A 19,747-nucleotide genomic window follows, 5' to 3' on the forward strand; every position below is an offset into this window, starting at 1 on the left:
TATGCAGAAAGGAAGGAATAGCACAGATAGTGGCAACCAGCCCCAGGAGCAGAGACAGCAGGAGCAACACCAGCAGTCCTGTACAGGGCTGAGCACTGAGTAAAGTGCAAAACTGAGGGTGAAGAAGCAGGGTTATAAGAGTTTAGCTGCTCATTTTTCCCTTCTCCTGTCTAAGGGGCACCTCCTGATGTATGAGTCCACTCAGGCTGGCAACTTTTTGATTGTGACCATTAAGTTCCTCTGCTCGTGCTCTGCGCAGGGTTACCCAGGTCACTGATTGCTCCTTCATCTCCCCAGTAAAAAAAAAAGGTCAGTGGTCAAACTGCCTCCTCGCGGAGGCTGAAGACAAGTGCTCAGGAGGGAAAAGCTGTCACCCTGGCTAAGAACTTTGCTGGAGGCTCACCTCCGACCTATAGTGCTGGCAATGGGAATTGAGACTGGTTTGCAAGGAGGAGAATAAACAAGAGAAGGAAGCGAGCTTCTGCAGCCCCCTTGATGGTGCTGCAGCATTTGTCCTGGATCCCTCTGACCTGCCCTGATACTCAATGCCCAAGATGGCACTTCCCACCCATCCACAGCCATCAGGATCCTCCACACTGCAAACAGCAACAAGGAGACAAGGTTCCCTCTAGCCTGCGTGGGCCAAAGGTTGGCCTGGGTGTGGGGTGGCTCTGCCGCGGCCACCCTGATAAGGTTTTCACTCACCCAGCCCGAGGTGCAGCACCCAGGAGGCCGTTCGCCTCCATGAGCCCTCCTCCCCACTCGCTCACAAACACCCTCCCATCACCTCTGGCACAGCATGGGGGCTTGGGTGGAGGCCCCCAGTAGGGAATTCTGTGGAGTGTCCCCCCAGACAAGACTGGGACAGAAAACTCTGAAAGAAATCTTCAGCATTGGAAGCAAGGTTGGAGGAGAAGGCGGAGCTGTAATCTGGTACGAGGTGTTTTCCCAGCAACACAACTGCCAAAGCAGGCTCTCTGAGATGAGGGATTGTTATCCTATGTCTCCTTATAGCGAGGGATGTTACAGGACAGACAATTTCACATACTAAATGGCTTTGCAAGTTGTTTCCTAAAGTGCAGGGAAACAATATAAAAATCAGATGAAAAGGTTGAGTCCTTTTTAATTAAAAAGATCTTAATTTAAATCAAAGTACCAAAAATCCCAATAGAAAGAAATGGATCCTTCAGGGCAGTCCCCTGTGTTTTACTTTTTGCTCTGTTTACAAACCCTATTGCATTTGGTGAGGCTGTCACAGGGAGCCTTTACCCCAGCAGCACGTTACTCGCCGCTGACTGACGCCCCAGCGCTTTCTGTTTTAGTTTTCACACAGGAGCCACAAAGCTCTCCACCTCCCTTCCAAGGAATGAGCCTGCAGTTGAGAAACCAGCCATGCCAGCAAGCCCAGCATCTGCAGCTGGATGCATCCTGCCGTTCTCACCCCACTCGGGGCTGCAGCATCTCAGCAAGGCTGCAGGATTGTACTAGCAAAAATCTCATGCATGAAAGCTCTTGGGTCTTTCCAAATTAAAAACTTGACGTTGTTACTCTGGCAAGAGCCAGTTACTACGAATTGGTGCTGCTGGGGGAAAGCAAGGACGCAGTTTCCAGCTCTTCCTTTTAGGGGTATCCAGAGACACTTAGTGCCTTCCTTTTCCCACTGCAGAACAGCCTGGTATTCACAAGAAAAAGTACAAAACATGTTATCGCTCTGCAATTCAGTGAGAAAGCAGATCTCAGCTTCAAGCTACCAAAAAGAGGAAGGTTTTAAAACAATACTGACTAGAAACAATGTCCCAAGTGAGGAAAAATACGATGGAAGTGTCCCACACCTGAACTCAACGAGCAGTTTCGCTGTCACCAGGACTGCCTGCCCACGTTATCTGCATTTAAAACAATAAATCTCTCTTTGCCTTGCTCCTTCCCAATATTGCTTTTCCCCCTCTTCTGTTGCTCAGGGTACTGCTGCAATTCAAGATGCCAGCAAATGGTCGAAGGAGAGGAGAAAGTGATGGCTGGAGAAGAACGCCCAGCGTATCACAACCACCATCCATGTTTTAAAAAGACAAAGATGAAGAGGACAGACACAGATAGTACCAAACCCCACAGTACTTCTTCAGCCAGAGCTTTCATTGACTTGAGGACTAGGTCCCAGAGAAGGACTGCCAATCTGGCCAACAAATACCCAATACCCAGTAAAATACTTCAGCATTAAGGTGTAAAGAAAACTGAATTCAGGGCCATGAATTTGCCCCAAATGTCTGTAACCTGCAAGATTATATATATACACAGGGATCGCTCAGGCCAGCAGAGCCAAGCAGGCAAACAGCGAGGTTGCATAAAAAGGGAGAAAGATACATATACAGATTACATGTGTAGACCTACAAAAAAAAATACACATGCCCTTTTTCAGGGGACGCTGTGTAGGAATCTGATCCCACATTAAATTTTCCAAATAGAAATCCATTATTCCTGAAGAATTTCAATTGCCTTGCATAGCTGAAAAATGTCCTCAGAAGTCCCCAAATCTGCTACTCCATCCTCAAAAGAGGTGAAAAATTCATAGGCTATCAAACAAACTGACATGATCAAAGACCACCAGTGACATGAACCGTGGGATAAAAATCATCACAATTTGCTTTCAATGGCTGCTTTTCTTGGAATGTGGTATTAAAAGAAAACAACTTTGCCCCCACTATGAATTTGCATTAGAAATCCATAGTAAAAATAAAGCTTAATATTATACAAATGGGTACAGTTCTCTATAGTGCTCCTGATGCAGATTAAGGTTAGACAGATTTTAGATGACAGTTATTTACCTCAGTCTAACACCATGTATGTACAAATGGAATTTATTTTATAGCTGCAGATATTAGCCAGAAAAAAGAGATGAGAGGAAATCTTACAGTCTCACGTAAAATATAATTATGTCTGTTTTCTGCTCCTTGGAAAGCAAACAAAGAGGGAAAAATGAATCTGCTGCTAGCATTTAATGGGACTTGTCTAAATGATATCAAACAAATAACAACCAGCAACAATTCACAAACACCTTCACTCTTTTTTTTTTTCATGGGTGAATTCCAGAAACTCTAAGACCTCATTGCCTTGAACACTTTCACTCTTACAGAGCAGGATTAGGCCCACACCCGAGTATGTCTCTTTCCTTTGACACCTTCAAATTTTCAAAGAAAGAGAAAAAAAAAAAACCACGGAGGCACTAATGCTTATTCTCTCCCTCCTGAAATGTATGCCTGTTCCTCCCCGCTTCTCCCAATTCCTTACGCAATTGCCACCGATCAACCAGGAAACTGTTGCTAACTCCTGATTTTTGCAAGTTAGCAAGTAAAATAATAAAACAATGTTTTAACTGTCAGAGATCCTGGCTCGCAAAGTGCACTTTGGTCATTTCCTTTAATAACTGTAGTTTAGCGGTAATGATTTATAATAGTTCATAATATTCTACTAACTGTACTATATTAATAATACTAATACTTTGCCCTTGCCTAGTGTCTTCTGTCAGAAGATATCAAAGCGACACATGCCGCTGTGAGGGAGGTATCGCCATTCCCCCGTTAGGGATCGGGAAACTGTGACTCCGAGCCATGCCCAAGGTCAGGATTCCCGATCCCCAACCCAGTACAGCAGCCACCAAGTCTGCCTTCACTTCTCCTGCCACAATTTTGTGACAGCAGTCAAGCCTGATCGATGGGGCTGAAGATTTAATGTGATTAAATCCTTCTCAAAAAGCAAGGTTTGGCCAGTCATGTGGGGGCCATGGTTTTGATAGGGAATACCAAGCAAGATGGGGAGTTTGCCCTGAAATTGTGTAACAAATACCCTCACGCCAGCATTCAGACACATGGGGTAAAAGAGGAGTGATAAATATTTGCTGCATCCATGCCCATGTCTCCAGCAGGAGATGGATAAATATGACATTTAGGTGTTGCTCGGCACTCCAAGGATGGTGGTTACGAGCCCTGACACCAACTCCTGGGGAGTCCAAAAAGGAAGAGAAAGGGGACGAGGCATCGCTGGCATGGCTGAGATGACAAGAAAGCTGGCCGGATGGCAGCGGCTGCGCGGGGAAACATTTTGGAGGAGAAAACAGCCCCAGCCCTCCCCCTCAAACGATCAATTAAAAGCCATCCTTCTGCCGAGAGCCGGGCGAGGACAGCAAATGAGGGCTGTGAGCAGAACAGCCGCCCGGCCGGGCTCTGCATGACAATTGATGGGAAGGGGAGGCCGGAGGGGGCTGCCGGAGCCCTGTCCCTCCTCTCACCATGGTGATTAGGTATTCCGAGTGCGCCAGATAGCCCCAAATAACAGAAAGAGAAATATAAACTGGAGACCGACAGATCCAAGGCAGGCCAGATGGCCCTGCAGCCGGCAGGGGCTGCTCCCATCCAGTCCTTCCCCACTTTAACTGTTCAAACATTTCTTTATCCCGACAAGACAATTAAGCCAAACAGCATGGAAAGGAGTCTCGGCAACAGTTTGCAGAGGGAGCAGGGAGGTTGTTGCCAGAAAGGCAGAAAAAGGAGGCAATTGCTGCATACTCCAAGATCTCCCTCCATGCAGCACCCCTAGCTCCACAAGGATGGTGCATTTTGGGTGGTGTTACAGGGATGGATGCATGGCCTTCATCTCTGCTACTGTTCATCTGCCTGCCCACCCCTTCGGAAAATCCACTGTTGCTCCTTCACTCCTCCTACATCATGCAGGGCACTGCACAACGGAAAGCAAACGTTCCACTTGATTTATTTCATTCTTTCATAAGCAATGTTAAGCTTGCAATTTCTCATGGTCACGGCTGATTATTATTAGCAACAAAGCATCACTTCACGTTAGACCCCAAATTTTACTGGCCTTGGAAGCGGTGCATCCCAGCAGGAAGAGTCATGAGCAATGGATGTGTGCATGGGTGCATTCCCCCTCCAACCCATTGTTCTGCCACAGAATATAAGAAGACAAACCTTCTTCCCCCTAGCACACGTACATACGTACACACACAGCTCTCTATGTAGGTCCCAGCCTGTAAACACAAAGCCCAAGACACACATGTCTGACCGAGTGGGTGACTGTAAAGACAATCCTTGGTTTGATTTCCAAAGCATTACGTTACTGAGGAATTCAAGCTGTGGTCATCATAGCCATGATGTTCATCACCTGAAGTGCAATTTACATTTGATCAATAAGGAACCAGTTGTTTCAAAAGGAAAACTAACTCCATGCTAGAGATGTTCTTTAAGACCCTAAAGCGGAACAAAGAGCTCACTAACATGGTGCACAACCTCCCTTGCAGGGGATGAACTGGTTGCAGGACAAACTGACTGTGTCCAGATAACCAAGGTTAAATTATAAAAAAATAATAATCAAAATAATTTTAATAAAACCACCCCCTCTTTACCCACCAGTCCCAAGAGATGAGTAAGGATTTCAGTGTGCTCACCAACTCAATCACTCATCCCCAGGATGCACCGGGAGCTGGGCAAGACCCACCAGCAGTAGCCAGGAAACTGAGGCTAGGAGACCCAGTGGCCAGAATGCAGAAGGTCACCTTGACACATCAGGCTCTGCTCCACAAGAAGTCACAGACAACACATGATGAAGACCAAGCAGCAACAGGAAACGGTCTTCTGTGGTCCCAGGGAGGCTGGGGACACAGGCAGCCTTGCAGGGACGGCAGAGGTGTCCACTCTGACAAGGTCCAGCTCTTTGCCAAGAGATCCCAGCTTTGGCATGGACCTCCGCCTGTCACTTTGTGGGAAGGTGATGCCATGGTGACTGGTACAGAAGGCCACTGACAGATTTTATTAGAAACAAAAAATAAAACCAGGGATCATCTTCTTTTTTTCTATTTTAAAACAGGGTTATAGATCTCTTTTGCAGAAAGGAACATGCCATTTATTTCCACTCCTTCTAGGAATCTCAACTATTGTACGCTTATTAAAGGAAACCCATAAAATATGTCTCCCAGTGTCTTTAACACATGCTTTACAAGAAGCCCCTAAACTCTTAACAAACGGCATTATTTTTCTCAGTAAGTGCCTAAGAGAACAGGCCCATCCCGTACACATTACATCTGCTTCTCCCTGGAAAGGTTTCGCTTTTCTACGTGCTCCCTGTACGCTACATCTCTCCGGATGTTCCGAGTACCTGCATTTTACAGCAAGAGACAACTTAACCAAACGCAGACATCTCAGCCCGATTTATTGAGTAACAGGGAGCACAATCCCACCCAGATGCACCCCAGAGGAGATGCTCTCCCTTCGTGGGATGCACGGGCATGGGCATCGCTGGCAAGCAACACCCTACTTTAAAAGTAAGGAAAGGTTCACCAGAAAGACTGAGCAATCTCTACTGCACAAATATGTATCTTATAGGGCCAGGTGCTAATCTGGGTTACATCAGCACATATCCCAAATAATTTTACTGAATTCTGTGAATTTCCTACACTGGTGAAAAAAGAGGATGAGACTACTCCCATGATGCAGAGGACTAAATAGAGAAAATTCCGAACACTCCTTGAGATGAAAATGACTGACTTTGGATTCTCATTTTGCTGCAAAGTATCTCAAGTGTAAACCTATTTTTCAAGAAAATTAAACCTCAGTGCATTGAATTCCCCTTTTTTTAAAAAAAAAAAAAAAGAAAAAGAGTGTTTCTTAGAAAATCACCATTTAAACTAGGGATAAAATAAACATTTTAATGAGCTATTCAAAAAAGGTTCTTGTGCAGTGGTACAGAAGTATATGCAGTGCAATCATAGTAATTCACCGTCCATGCAACACAAACACTTTCAGGAATCTGGAAAATACAACTAAAGGATTGAGCTCTGCAAATCTGAAAAGCACCCGTTAGACACGTAAAGGTCTTGCTGATCCAAGAAAATTTTACCATTTTTGCTCGTTGTTGTAGAAAAGCCTTAATATATTTTTGCCTAGAATCTACAGCCACCTACCTGCAACAGATTCTCCATCAGGAGCACAAGTAGGCAATTTTTACAAAGGGTTATATGTAACAATTACACAAAGAATCCACAAAACTTCTCAGGGGCCAATAATAAGAGAGAACAACCCCCCCCAAGTATGCATTTATATAGAAACTTCGAATATATATATGCAAATGTCAATGCAAAATAGGATCACGATTATATCTGCAAACTGTGATCTCTCGAATTTCTCACTGCGGAAGTTTTTCTTTCCTAATGGTCAACATCAAAGATCATTAGGATCCTCTAAAAAGCTCCGCCGCTCGCTCTCTCGGCCTCCAGCAAACACACCCATACGTGCGTATGCACACACCAAATAAACTCGCTGTGTTAATGGAGCGAAGTTTCCATGGTGCAGTATCTATATGTGATGGGAATATGATACAGAGCCAACAGACATATTTAGTGTCCGCTGTACGCTGTAGTTACAGAAGAATTTTAATGTCGATGAAGTATCAGGGATGTTGCATTTGCTTGGCTCTACCACGCAGCAAAGCATCTTAAAGAAATTTAACAATATGGGTAAGAAAAACAACAAAGCAAAACACCTTCCACTTCTGCCCAAGTTTTCCAAGCTGGCTACAAAGTTTTTATTCTGCTTCCTTTCGCCGGCAAGTCCCCTGCCGCAGCGCTGGCAGCAGCGCCTGGAGCCGGGTGTCACCATGCCTGCCTCTCACACACGCCTGTGCAAAGCCCCGTCTGTGCCCAGAAAGGAGAGGACCCACATTCGGCACACGCTGTTGGCAAAGGCAAGGCACGGTGGTGGATATAGATGCGTCTGTCTGTCCGCAGCTGCGCTCCATGTGGTCTAATTCATTTAAGAGATTTACTTCTTCAAATGGAGTATCTGACAGGATTTTGCTAGCAAGATCCATAGCAGCTGATGCGCTCTAAATTCATTTATCTAGCGGACCCGCTCCTCCGCCGCTATCTCCCGGAGTATTCTTTCGAGCAAGCTTCATTTCCACAGCCACATTATATTGATAAGGGAAAGAGCATTGACAAAGATGTCTCTAAGCCTTGCCATCTCACCTGCCTCCCCCCCAGGATAATTATATTACCAGCTTACACACATACACATCCCACCTACAGCCGCTTCCCCTACAGACCTAAAAGAAGGGAGAGGAGATGCTGAACAATGATGGGAGCTTACGGCACAAAAAGTAGCATGCTCAGGGGTGGATCAGAAGGAGAGGGGGGAGATAGATAAGAAATCACATTTGTAGTGCACGGAATACACAGCTTCTGCCTTCAGTGGGAATCGTCCTACCCTCGCAAACGCCGACATAAAAGACACTTGCAGCATATTTCAAAACCAAAGAGCGATGGATTTACAAGGCAGGTTGATTTTATGATGACTTTTATTGAAAAGGTACGCTGGGTTTAGGCAGATGCCTTTTAGCACTGGTAAGTTAGCACAGTGCCTAATTCAAGGAGACAGCCTGAGGAAGCAGCGCCGACAGGGGAGAAAGAGCCACAATGTCTCTATTACTCTCCTCGGCATCATAAAGGGGAGAAGAAAAATCACGTCTGATAGGGAGAGGAAGGAGCGGAGCAGCAGGTTTTTGTTGAAAAAAAAAATAGTAATAATAATAAAAACAACAATAATAAAATTGTTTTCTAGGAAGAAAATTCAACAGAACAAAGGAGCTCATGTGAAAAGCAAACCACTCGCTCCTTGGTCTATACGTCTGGGTTTACAGGAAAACTCTAATCATAAGTTACCACTCTTCTTTGGAGTACCACGCTCTGCTGCCCCCAGACCACTCCCTATCATGGATCACATCTCAGCTCAGCAGAGCTGGAAGCCTGCCCTTCCCGGAGGACAGCTCTGCCCCTCTGTGTTGGCAACACCACAAGGGACAAGGTGATGGGGGAGCAGGGAGTTACAGTCATGAGCGTGTGGAATGGTTTCCTTCAGTCCAACCACCGAGCTGTGAAAGGGCACATCACCTTTCAACAGGCACCAAAGAGGGGAAACACTCAGAGAAATCACCTAGTGCGACAGCTTATTGAATTGTAAGAACAGATTCGGGTTTATGTCTCAAAGAGGGAGCTCAGTGACCAGAAATATTCTTAAGTTAGTCAGAGGAAAAGGTACTTTTGTCCTAACCAGAGGCATGAATCCTGAAGGTGATACATTTGCTATAAGAACAGTGTGTGTGAAGAAAAGCTCAGAAAGAAATACCTGAAGAAACAGGGGATACATATTTGCTGCAAACTCTGGGAAAGTTTCTGGCTACACACTCCAGCTGCAACCCTGCTTACACACATATATGTACCAGCATCCACAGCCTCGCACTGGGGCACGGACAGCTTTCTGCTTGGTCAACACTGTCTCTCCAGCTGTGTGCTGGAAGACAAGTTTCCTTCAAGAGCACCTCACCTTGAAATCTGTCAATGTCTATTTAGAAGAGACAAGGCAATACTGCGTGGCTGAGCTTGGCAGCCAGGAAAGGCTGGTTTTCCTCTGCCTTCAGCAAGAACCACAGCACTGCGGGACAATCACCTGTTGAGTATCTCAACGAGGCGCAACTGAAGAAGAACCAACAAGTCAACAGAGGTACTTACATCTGTCACTTCGGTCTTCAGGACTGGATGAGGTCTCCCGGTCAGAAATGAGGCCAGAAACAGCAAAGATCTTCTTCCCCGTATCATCAACTTTGAGGGAGCCGGGGGAGCTGGAGGGAAGCTGCGTGCCAAACTCGTACTCCTTCCCATCAGCATCCGAGAAGCGCAGATGGGGCGAGTCAGTGTCATGGCAGTTTTTCAGGCGCTTGGCCGGAGTAAAGGCTGACTGGTAGCTCTCCCGGTCTTCAGTAGATGCAAAGGGGCGGAAAGCCCCAACGCCGCTGTGGTTCAACATACTGATCGGGGTGCAGTCCAGGTTGGGGGGTGCAAACTGGGGATGGAGATGAAGCAAGGATGGAGGAAAGTCACGGTTTGCAAACGCTCCTGGCACCCCACCTTGCCGATGATACATGGAGGCAAAAGTATATGAGCCATTGGTAAAGGGAATATGCACGTCCTTATCTGCTGACACTGGGACCCCAAAAGGCCTCGGCTGCTGGCAGGGAATGGAAGCATCACGGCTGGCTTCAGCGGTGGAGGCGAGAACCATCAGTGCTGGGGAGGCCAGCGGGTTGGGGAGATAGGGTGAGTTCTCCATCTTGAATGCTGCCCGGTGTAAGTCCATCGGAGTTTCTTTCCTCAGCAGGATCACAAGCAGAATGATCTTCCCTGGAAGGAAGGCAAAGCGATGCCTGGGAATGGAGCGGGGAAAATTACTGGAGCATCATCACCCTCTGAACGCTGCAAGGAAACAGAAAAGAAAAGAAAACACAACTGGTTAGGTTTCTGCACTCATCTCTCTGGGACACTCCAGCAGCAGGGTGGCCACACGTGTTACAACCCACCAGCCAGAGACCCGCCACTGTTCTCATTCAAGAAAATCAATAGACAACTTCACACACTAGTGGAATCAGCTCTGGCCCTCCAGGTTAAAGGGTATCATTCAGTGCAGATGAATGAAACCAAGCATAATAACATGTAGATTTAATAACCCACTAATAAACAAGGTTCGGTCTAAAATTAAGATAGTAACTCCAAATTATAATTGGAATTTTATATGGCAAGGGGCATGTACATATAATTGCAATAAACTTGAGAAAGCCCACACATACACACATCGCTATTTGCTTGGGGGGGTGTGCATGACACCAACGTAAAAATATCTATTGTACATAGTTACCCAAATAAACCAGCATACATGGTTATACTGTACATGATGCCTAAGACATATATAACAGAGATGTATTTTCTCTTGCTCTCACAGTAGATATGGATAGGTAAGTACTTGCACACACAGTACTTGATACCATCATATATATATATACACACACCCCCCCCACACTGGAATGTAGGAATGTGACTGTGTATGGGTGCGTGTGTGTAATACACAAACACCCACGCGTGCACACACAGTCCCTGTTAGCCAAAGGAGAAGAGACTTCCCCCGTAAAATGCCTGGCGTCTCTGACAATATTTAAAATCATAATGGGTGCTTCTGCCATCTGATCTCTGCAAGCGTCTGCCTTTCGGGTCGGGGACAAGAGAGAATGGATCAGTAATTTTAGTTCCTAATGCACTCACTCTTAAGTAGATTTGTAAACTGCCCTGAATGTGCCATTAACATTTAGAGGAAAATGTTAACAAAATTTCTGCCTTGCATCTTGCTGAGCCTCCTAGGTTGGCTGCAGCCACCCAGCCAGCCACAACCCCCTCCCAGGGTGAAAGAAGGGAAAATGCTCCTTTCTGTATCTCCCCCAGTTCGCTCTGTCTTTTTGTGTTGTTATTTTCTCCCCCAATCAATCTCGTGTCTTTTCTTTTAAGCTTCCGCTGCCTGCCATTCAGGCCCCACAGCCCAGCTTAAAATACAAGGACTATAACTTTGAAACAATATACTAGCCGCTGGAGCTCAAAGGGCCAGAAAAATCATATAATAATAAAAAGCTGTTACAAATTGTGCCTCTTAAATCCAGAGGGTCAAACATCTCAAATAAAACTTAGTGAAAGAGTGTCTCCCTAATGGAGTGCCTTTTGTACTCCATGAATGAGGGAGCCTAGGTTAACAAAGTGTATGAAATCCAGTCTGTGGCTTTAATGCAGTTCAGTGATAACATTTCCTCTCTCCCATCCTGTACCCAGCCACTCCACTGACTGTTATTAATTGTGAAGATGAGTGGACATCATCTCTCTGCTTCCTCATTTGGCACCCGTCCTTACAGACATCATTGCTAAATTACCAGATTATGTATCTCGCATTAACGGATTTGCTCTCTTCCAAATTTTAAATAACTTTCCTGTCGAGTTCTTGCCATGGAGAGCGAGGGGGAGAGGGAGAGCGAGGGATGCCAAGGGCATCCTGGTCAGCGCTGCAGTCCTGGGTACACTCGCCCTGCTGCTTCACGCGAGGCTGAGCGAAAACTGGAGGTCAGGAAACTGCAGCCGCTGGCAAATGTGGAGTTGCTGGGGGCTTATGCAACTGTGTAAATATATATATACGCACACACGATTAGATATCTAAAGAGATGCATGCAAATAAGCCACCGTTCCCAGAAATAAACAATCATTAACATGGAAGTGAAACTGAGCAACCATGGGAAAACACGGATTTCCAGGGAAAAAAAAAAGCAACCACCTCTGTCTCCTTTTCTATTTTTACTTGTGCTTTCATCCCATTACGTTAAATGTATTTCATAAATTAGTAATCTGGCCGCAACACTTGACACTCCTGTAGGATACTGTGAATCACTACGGCCGTTTATTCGTTTGCAAACTTCATTACACCAGGAATAAATCAACACATTACAATATCTCAGCCAGCCAAATTTAATTTTTTTTCAGCTCCCACTTCCTTTTTCGTTCTCTCTCGCTCCCTTCTTGCTTAGCACCTCCCCACCCCCAGCAACACGGACAGATTAGACTGCGGCGGACCAGTCATTATGAAAATCTATCGTTAATACACTCCCAATGTCAAAATGTCATAGGTTTAAATACAGAACCCAAAAATAAGAAAACTAACTGACCTTCTTAATTAAAAAAATATGGATTGCAGGGTAATCAGCTGGAGGGAACATTTGGGTGCCGGGAAGGCAGTGGGCACAGGTGGAGTGAGGAACTGCTACTTTTCTGCCTCTATGCTGATTTTTTTTAATTTAGCACCTCGCGCAAATCCAGATTAAAATAACTCCAGCTATTGATCCGAGCAGTGGAATTGACATTAATTTTAGTTCACTTCTCACTTTGCAAAGGGATCAATAGGAAGTAATAACAGCTGACATCCCCGCTGAAAGGAGGAGAAAAGACGGGCTAGAGACAGAAATCGAAAAGCAACCAAATAAATCAGCAGCTACTTTTCCACGGCATCAGACAAACTCCAAACAGATTGCAAAAAGTCTTTGTTGAATTAACTAAACAAGGAGTAGAGGGAGGGGGAGCGGAGATCAATCTAGGAAGCTACATAAACTGTCTACTAAGTATGAAGGTTAGGCGGACAGACTGAAAATAAAATCTAATTTTTTTATTATTATTTTGTTCATGGCTACCTATATGCATAGTTATTGGATTTTAGAGCTACCCTGTTTAAGGTGTACACAAATTACCTGTGTAATCGTGTATGTTACTAATAACAAGGCTAAACATGCCACAACCAAGACAAATTGAATCAACAGCCTTTAGCTCTGAACCATAAAAAAAAAAATCTCTCACCAAGGAACAAGTTGTAATCAGTTATCTCTGGCTCAGTTTTGGTTCCTCTGCTTACAAAGGTTGTAGCACTGTGCTGAATTAGTTAAGAGGAAAGTCTGATAAAAGTAGGAGAAGCCATGACAGCGCTGGATTTAGCAGACATCACAAACACCCAGCAAGTGGAGAAAGCAGCAGTGACCACTGGTTATAAGCGTAAAACCCACTTGCTAATCAGCCTGCAAAGAAACATGCACATATGCAAGCACATGCACACCCCATACGCAGCCACCAGATCTGCAAGCCTTTTACTAAAATGTTACTCAGAGTTCCTATGGCTAAATCACCTCTCTGCTATCGATTAAAATAAATAAAACACACCACTCTGGTTTCTACAACAGGTTGCATTTTTGTGGTCTCTCAACCATTTCCAAATGCTAGAGATTAAAATAATGGGGCAAATTAACATTTTTCTCCCTCCAGAAACAAAGTTTTCTTGAGGAAAAAAAATTAATTAACAAGCTATGGGGAAAACAAAAAAAAAAGATTAAAACAATAGGAAATCCAGGAAAATTGATGATGCATGTAAATTAGGAAAGACCCCGGAAAAAAAAATCAGTATATCCATTTACATTAAAAAGTTTTTTCCCCATAAATGTCAAGTAGGAATTTAGAAATATGCTCTGTGCAGAAAAGCCAAAGATTATAAAACAAAATAATGCCAGCTGTTTGGGGATTTAAGTGCTCAAATGGATTATATATTTGAACCAAACTGGATTTCCTTATAATAAATAAAACAAATGCAAGCTCGAAAGCCAACAAAGGAGAGCTCTCATCACTGGATTAAGATACAAAGGAAAAACAGTTAATTTTTTTCCAACGCGTGAAATATGCCAACTGCAGCCGCACACCCGGGCAGCTGCTGTGAAAACCGGTTTGAGGGAAAAGAAAAAAAAAAAATAAATAGGAGAGCGGGGAGCGGAGGACCCGGCGGCTGGGACGGCCGGAGCGGCTGGTCCCGGTCCCGGTCCCGGCCCCGGCCCCGGTCCCGGGCGGCTCCGCCGGGCAGGGCAGCCCGGCCTCTGCCCCCTCGCCCCGCACTGCGCGCTCGCTTTTGTTTTGCTGCAAACTTCTTCCTCCCCCCCTCCCCCCCCCAAAAATATTTTTAAGAAAAAAAGGAGGGGGGAGGGGGGGGAAGCCCCCGGGCGGAGAGGGTGCTCCCCGCGGCGGAGGGCTGCAGGAGGGAGGAAGCGCCGGGGGTTTGGCAAAAGAAAAAAAAAAAAAGAAAAAAGAGGGAAAGAAGAAAAAACCCCCACAACCTACCAAGGGTTTTGCGGGCCGCTTGGCCCCCGGCCCGCGCCCCCCGGCCCCGCTCCCAACTTGGCGAAATCCGAACGAAAATCGCGGGCGGCGTCGCGCCGGGGGAAGCCCCGCTCCGCCGGGCAGCGGGCGCGCCCCGGCCCCGGGCAACCGGCCCCCGGTCCCGGGCACCGGCTCCGGCCCCCTCCGCAGCGCTCGCCTCGGCGCGGGAAGCCAACCGGGCTGGCACCCGCCGGCCGCCCCCTTTCCCTCCCGCTATTTTTTCTCCCCCGCCCCGGAGGGGGGCTGTTAAATAAACCCAAATAAAATAAAATAAGAAGCGGGCGAGCCCCGGGCTGGAGCCTACCGACGCCGCCAAGCCCCGTCGCTCCGCTCTCCCCGCCGGCAAATTAAACAGGTGTTTGGCTGCCCGGGGGGCCGGGGCTGCGGGCACGGCCCGGTACGGCCCGGTACGGCCCGGTATGGCCCCGCACGGTCCCGCCGGGAAGCGGCAGTCGGGACGCAGCCGGGGCGGCTCCTCTCCTGCCTTCCCGGGAATTGGCCGCTCCCGGGGAGGCGGCGGGAGGGGGCTCCGCCGGTCCGGTCCGTACAGCCCGTTAAGTCGCCTTTTCCCCCCCACTTCTTCCTCCTCCTTGAACCCCAAGTCACAAAGATCATCAGACGCGAGGATGACCGGAGTTGTTTGGATTTATTGCAACAATCACTTACCATACACATTTCCTGTGTGGAAGGATAAGCATTCAATACAACTCTTTAAGTAGACAGTTCCTAATGATTTCATTGTGGTCAACCAGATGGTTTTTATGTATTTAGATCTGAAGGTGAAGAATTATTTTCCATGCTTCCAACCTATTTACAGACTTCCCTGGTCTAGAGCTGGGGTTGTTGGTTAAAAGAAAGAAAATTCTGCGATTTCTCGATCGCATCGCTGGATGATCCAGAAAGTTTTCTAAAGGACCTAAAGCGAAAACAGGGATAATTCCTTTCACCTCTTCTGGCTTTCCAAGCTACACAATTCACATGTGGAGTAATTTTAGCTCATTCGTTGAATAACGCTGACAATTTAAACCGCCTCTCTACCTTTGTTTTATCTGCAATAATAAAACCAGAACAACACCGCATGTGAGATCCAGGCGTTTAGTTCCTACCTGAAAGCAGTCGGGGGCAAGGGCGGCAATCGTTTAGGGATGAAGGACCCGAGGAGGGGCGAGGATGTTGGACAAACTTCAGCCTCGTCCAAAATTAAGCTAAGTGGCGACTTAACAACGTGCGTTTTAAAAAAAATAATTCGGTCTTCAAGCGGGGATCGCGCATTTTTGGTACGGCTTAAAACTAAAGTTCACACGGGGACTGCACGATTGCAAAAATGAAAGCTTCGGAGTAAATAAAATTACTGGCTGTTCAGTGTTTCTTGAGCGCACAGAAACCCTGGCGGGATTTTTTGCAGATACTTTTATTGCAAAATAAAAGCCTTAGTTTGTGTATTTGAAAAAAAAAAAAAAAACCCAAACATCAAAACCCTTGGGTGGGTGGGTGCGTGGATCTGCTTATTTCCTTTGAAAAAAGTTTTTGTTTTGCAGCCGCTGGGAACTGAAATTGTCGCTGCCCAGAGCGACCGTGGAGAGAGCGAGGTCCTGGGCGCCCGGCGGGAAGCGAGGAAATAACTCCCTGGCTTGCCCCACCAAAAAAATAAAGGGGGGGAAAAAAAAAAAAAAAAAGAGTTAAAAAAATAATATCTATTTCGGAGTGAGCGATCTGTGCCGGCCTCTGGGTCCGGCCGGGCCCCCCCCGCCGTGCGCCGTCCCCAGCCGGGCTGCCGCGGCGGTCCCCGGCACCTGATCCCCCGGTGGCTACCGGTCCCCCCCGGAAAGGCACCGGCGGGGGGGAGGATCCGAGCAGTTCGGGGCTCGCCGAGGGTGCGGGGAGGCGGGGGGGGGGTCCCCTTTATCTGCCTTTCCCCTCGGCATTACCATGCCGATCCCCACCCACCCGGCCCTCCCGGCTGTCCGCCGCCGCCGAGCCGCCCGGCTTCCCCGGAGCTGGGGAGGGAGAAGGGCGAAGGGGGAAAGGGCGCGGGGGGTTGGGGTGGAGGTAGGAGGAAGGAGCGGGGGGTGAGGGGGTGGGGGGAGAAACTTGCCCTGCAAAGTTTGCGTGTGGCCGGGCGGCCCCGGTGGCCGGTACTCACGGTGCGGCTGCCGGCGGGCGCTGCGCGGAGCTGGCGGCGTGCGGGGAGCGGGGGAGTCCCGGGCGTGCTGGCCCCGCTGCGCGCCCGCGGCTCGCATGTAGCAGAGCGGGAGGCGCCGGGGGTGCGAGGGAAGGAGCAGTGCTGCCTCTCAGTGCCGGCTCTCATCAGTGAATGAGCCTCCACTCTCCGAGGGACTCCCGGCTGCACACACACACACACACACACACACACGCACACGCACACACACACTCTCACACACACACTCGCACACGGAGCCGGGCTGAGCACTGCATACATTAGGGCACTCGGGCAGTATGGGAAATGCAGTCCAGGACCGGGCGCCCACCCGCCGGCCGGCAGCCAGGCACAGCCCCCGGAGTTGCCCAAATGGGGCGTCGGGGGGCTGCTCCCCTCCCAGGGGCGCCGCTTCTCCCCCAGCCCCTCCGCACCGGCGTCGCCCACCCGCCGTTACTTCCTGGCACTGGTCATATTTTCCACCGTTCTGCTCCTTCCGAAATTGCAGTGGGACCCCACAGGGTCCCCCGGGCAGCAGCATCCCCCCCGGGGCAGTCCCGTACCCCTCCAGCCCTGGGGAAGCCGGTACCCCTCATGGGCACGCAGCCTTCCCCATGCACCCTGCTGCGTATCCTGGCACTCAGGGGTGCCCAGGGATGGGCAGATCTAACAACATCCCCAAATTCGCCTTGGACAGCAGAGCCAGAGAGCAAATTAGGGACTTCACACTCCCAGTGTTATTCCAACTGCAGCAGGCACGCACGGCACGCACGTTGCTATTTTAATGTTTCCTGGATGCACGTCGCAGCTCTGCACGAACCCTCCTGCACACACGCTCCACCTCGGCCGCAGGCGACTCCAGCCCCAGGATTGTCCTGAGCAAAAACTGTCAGGTGTAGGAAATGGAAGAGGCAGTTTTAGATGGGGGCTTAGATGAAACACTTCTCATTTTTCTGGTGAAGTACACCAGCGATTGATCCGAGAGACTTATTTAGTTCACCCGGGGGGAACTGTTTTGTGTTTTTCTCCAACTGCTAAATAATTTCAGGTGGTTCTTAAAAATAGAGTATGGGCAGCATTTTTTGGCTCTTATCTAACTCTGTACTGGCATTCTCAAAATATGACCGTGCTATACAACATACATCAAAAAAATAAGCCCTCTCCATCAGCATCATCAACCACTTGGGCTATATCTATGTGTGTGTGTGTGAGAGTAAGAGGGATTATGTGCTTATGTCATCCAACAACTTCTGTGTAAGCAGTGACTCATCACTAAGATATACGGTTTTGCCTGTTACTCCTTGGTACTCTGTGGGATCTCTGAATGCGCCAACCCCTGTAAAAGTGTCCACAGGCACAGTAAAAAACTAAAAAACATGGCCCCAGGCCTCAACTGAGTGCACTGCGCAGACCATAACAGTTTGCTTCTCCGCTGGGCTGAAGCTCAGCCATCCTTTCTACAACATTTCAGAGACAGATCTTATGCAGTCAGATTGCTTGCATGCCTTGTGAATGGTAAAATCTTTGGAAACAGTAGTAAATGTAGCCAAAAAAAAAAAAAAAAGGCTTTCTCATTTTCGCACTTAAATTTCAAAATAAGATGACGTGGCATTTTATTTTGAAAGCACCTGGGTGAAGGAGCTTCATGTACTTTCTTTCCATAACCATCAGTAGGTCTGTTCCGTGCGCTGACCTGCTGCTCAGCCATACAGAGGCTGATGATACTCAACAAAAAGAGCATGCTTCCTCTTCAAGGCATCTGCTCCACTGCTGCTTTCCTGCGCACCCTGTGCAGGAACGAGGAGGCTGGCAGGGCAGGCAGCAAGCGCTGCCTTCTTCCATGGATCAGCTGTAGCACGACGGTAAACATGGGCTCAGATTCCTGAGGTCCTTTTCTGCTTGGTGTAAAAACTGGCATTTAGATATTCCAGGTAAAAATGTCTCACAATTGTGAGCAGACATTATTTTGCATATATTCTGATCATTAATAACATCTTGCAGTTACCCCTTGATTAACCAAAGTTATGTTTTTTGGGGGTTGGGCATTTCTAACACCTCCTTGGAAATAGCTGCCCCCCCAGGCTGCACATACAGACGTGCCCCAACACATGAGTCCTGCTGGTTTGTGTGGGGATGCTGAATTAATTGGCACCACACGCATTTCCAAGGCACTCATCCTGCAGCATGCTCGACACAGGCAGGACCAACCAGCTGAGGACTTCGATAAATATTCTGTAGGTCTGTATAGATGAGCCAGATTTTAAATAACATCAGAGTTTTGACACACTTCAGGAAGCCACATTAAAAACCAGCCCTTATCTCCCAGGGATCTTGGGGAAAACATTCAGCCTGTGAACTGGCACAGCCCAATTCTGCTCCAGCTTCACAGTCACAATTACACAATTCTGGTTAAAAAAGTGCTCTTATTATAAAGCTGTGTTTTCAGTACTTAAATCATGAAATATGATCCCTCAGATTTAAACTTCTTTCTTTTGTTCTCAGTCAAAAAGCAATTTATTTATTTATTTTTACCTTTTCAGTTCCTTAGTATGGAAAAAGAGATCTGAATCCTGCACCGGTGTCCAATTTATGCTAGCTGAGAATCAAGCTCCGTGTTTTGAGGCTTGAAAAAAAATTATGCAGCTTTATTTAACTTTATGTTACTGCACCGTTACACAAGAACTTAATACAGTTTGGATTCAGGGAACAAGTCTGGCATTTAGCTAGCTTCCGTGAGCAATGTCTTCAGAGGAAAACAAGAAGATACACTCAAGTTATTTATATTTGTAATTACCATTAATCTGTATTACTAATGAGGGTTTTGATCCTGAAAATGGATCCATAAACATGGACTCCTGCACCACTATGGAGCTGTGATATGCACAGAGGCCCATAGGAAAAATTTCCACCGAAATATATTCTACACTGATAATTTGGACCCTAAAATAACTTTGAACATCTGATTTAACTTCATGTGTATTGCTCATCTC

The 19,747-nt window shown here is 47.3% G+C and overlaps 1 protein-coding gene across 5 annotated transcripts in view; it reads right to left on the reverse strand.

The window, feature by feature from the left end:
- Positions 1-16,898, reverse strand: part of RNF220 (ring finger protein 220) — a 232,839-nt gene extending 215,941 nt beyond the window's left edge. The window contains exons 1-2 of one of the 5 annotated variants that reach the window (XM_074876208.1): positions 16,743-16,898; positions 9,563-10,303 (exon numbers count right to left, since the gene is read on the reverse strand). In XM_074876208.1, coding sequence (XP_074732309.1) covers positions 9,563-10,187 — 625 coding nt within the window. In that variant the 5' untranslated portion in view covers positions 10,188-10,303; positions 16,743-16,898. Of the gene's footprint in view, positions 1-9,562; positions 10,304-16,694 lie in introns of all 5 variants that reach the window. The other 4 variants (XM_074876210.1, XM_074876212.1, XM_074876207.1 and 1 more) reach the window with 4 other exon arrangements.
- Between the last annotated feature and the right edge of the window lie 2,849 nt (positions 16,899-19,747).

The sequence above is a fragment of the Strix uralensis genome, chromosome 8 (assembly GCF_047716275.1).
Source record: "Strix uralensis isolate ZFMK-TIS-50842 chromosome 8, bStrUra1, whole genome shotgun sequence".
NCBI classification, from domain to species: Eukaryota; Metazoa; Chordata; class Aves; order Strigiformes; family Strigidae; genus Strix; species Strix uralensis.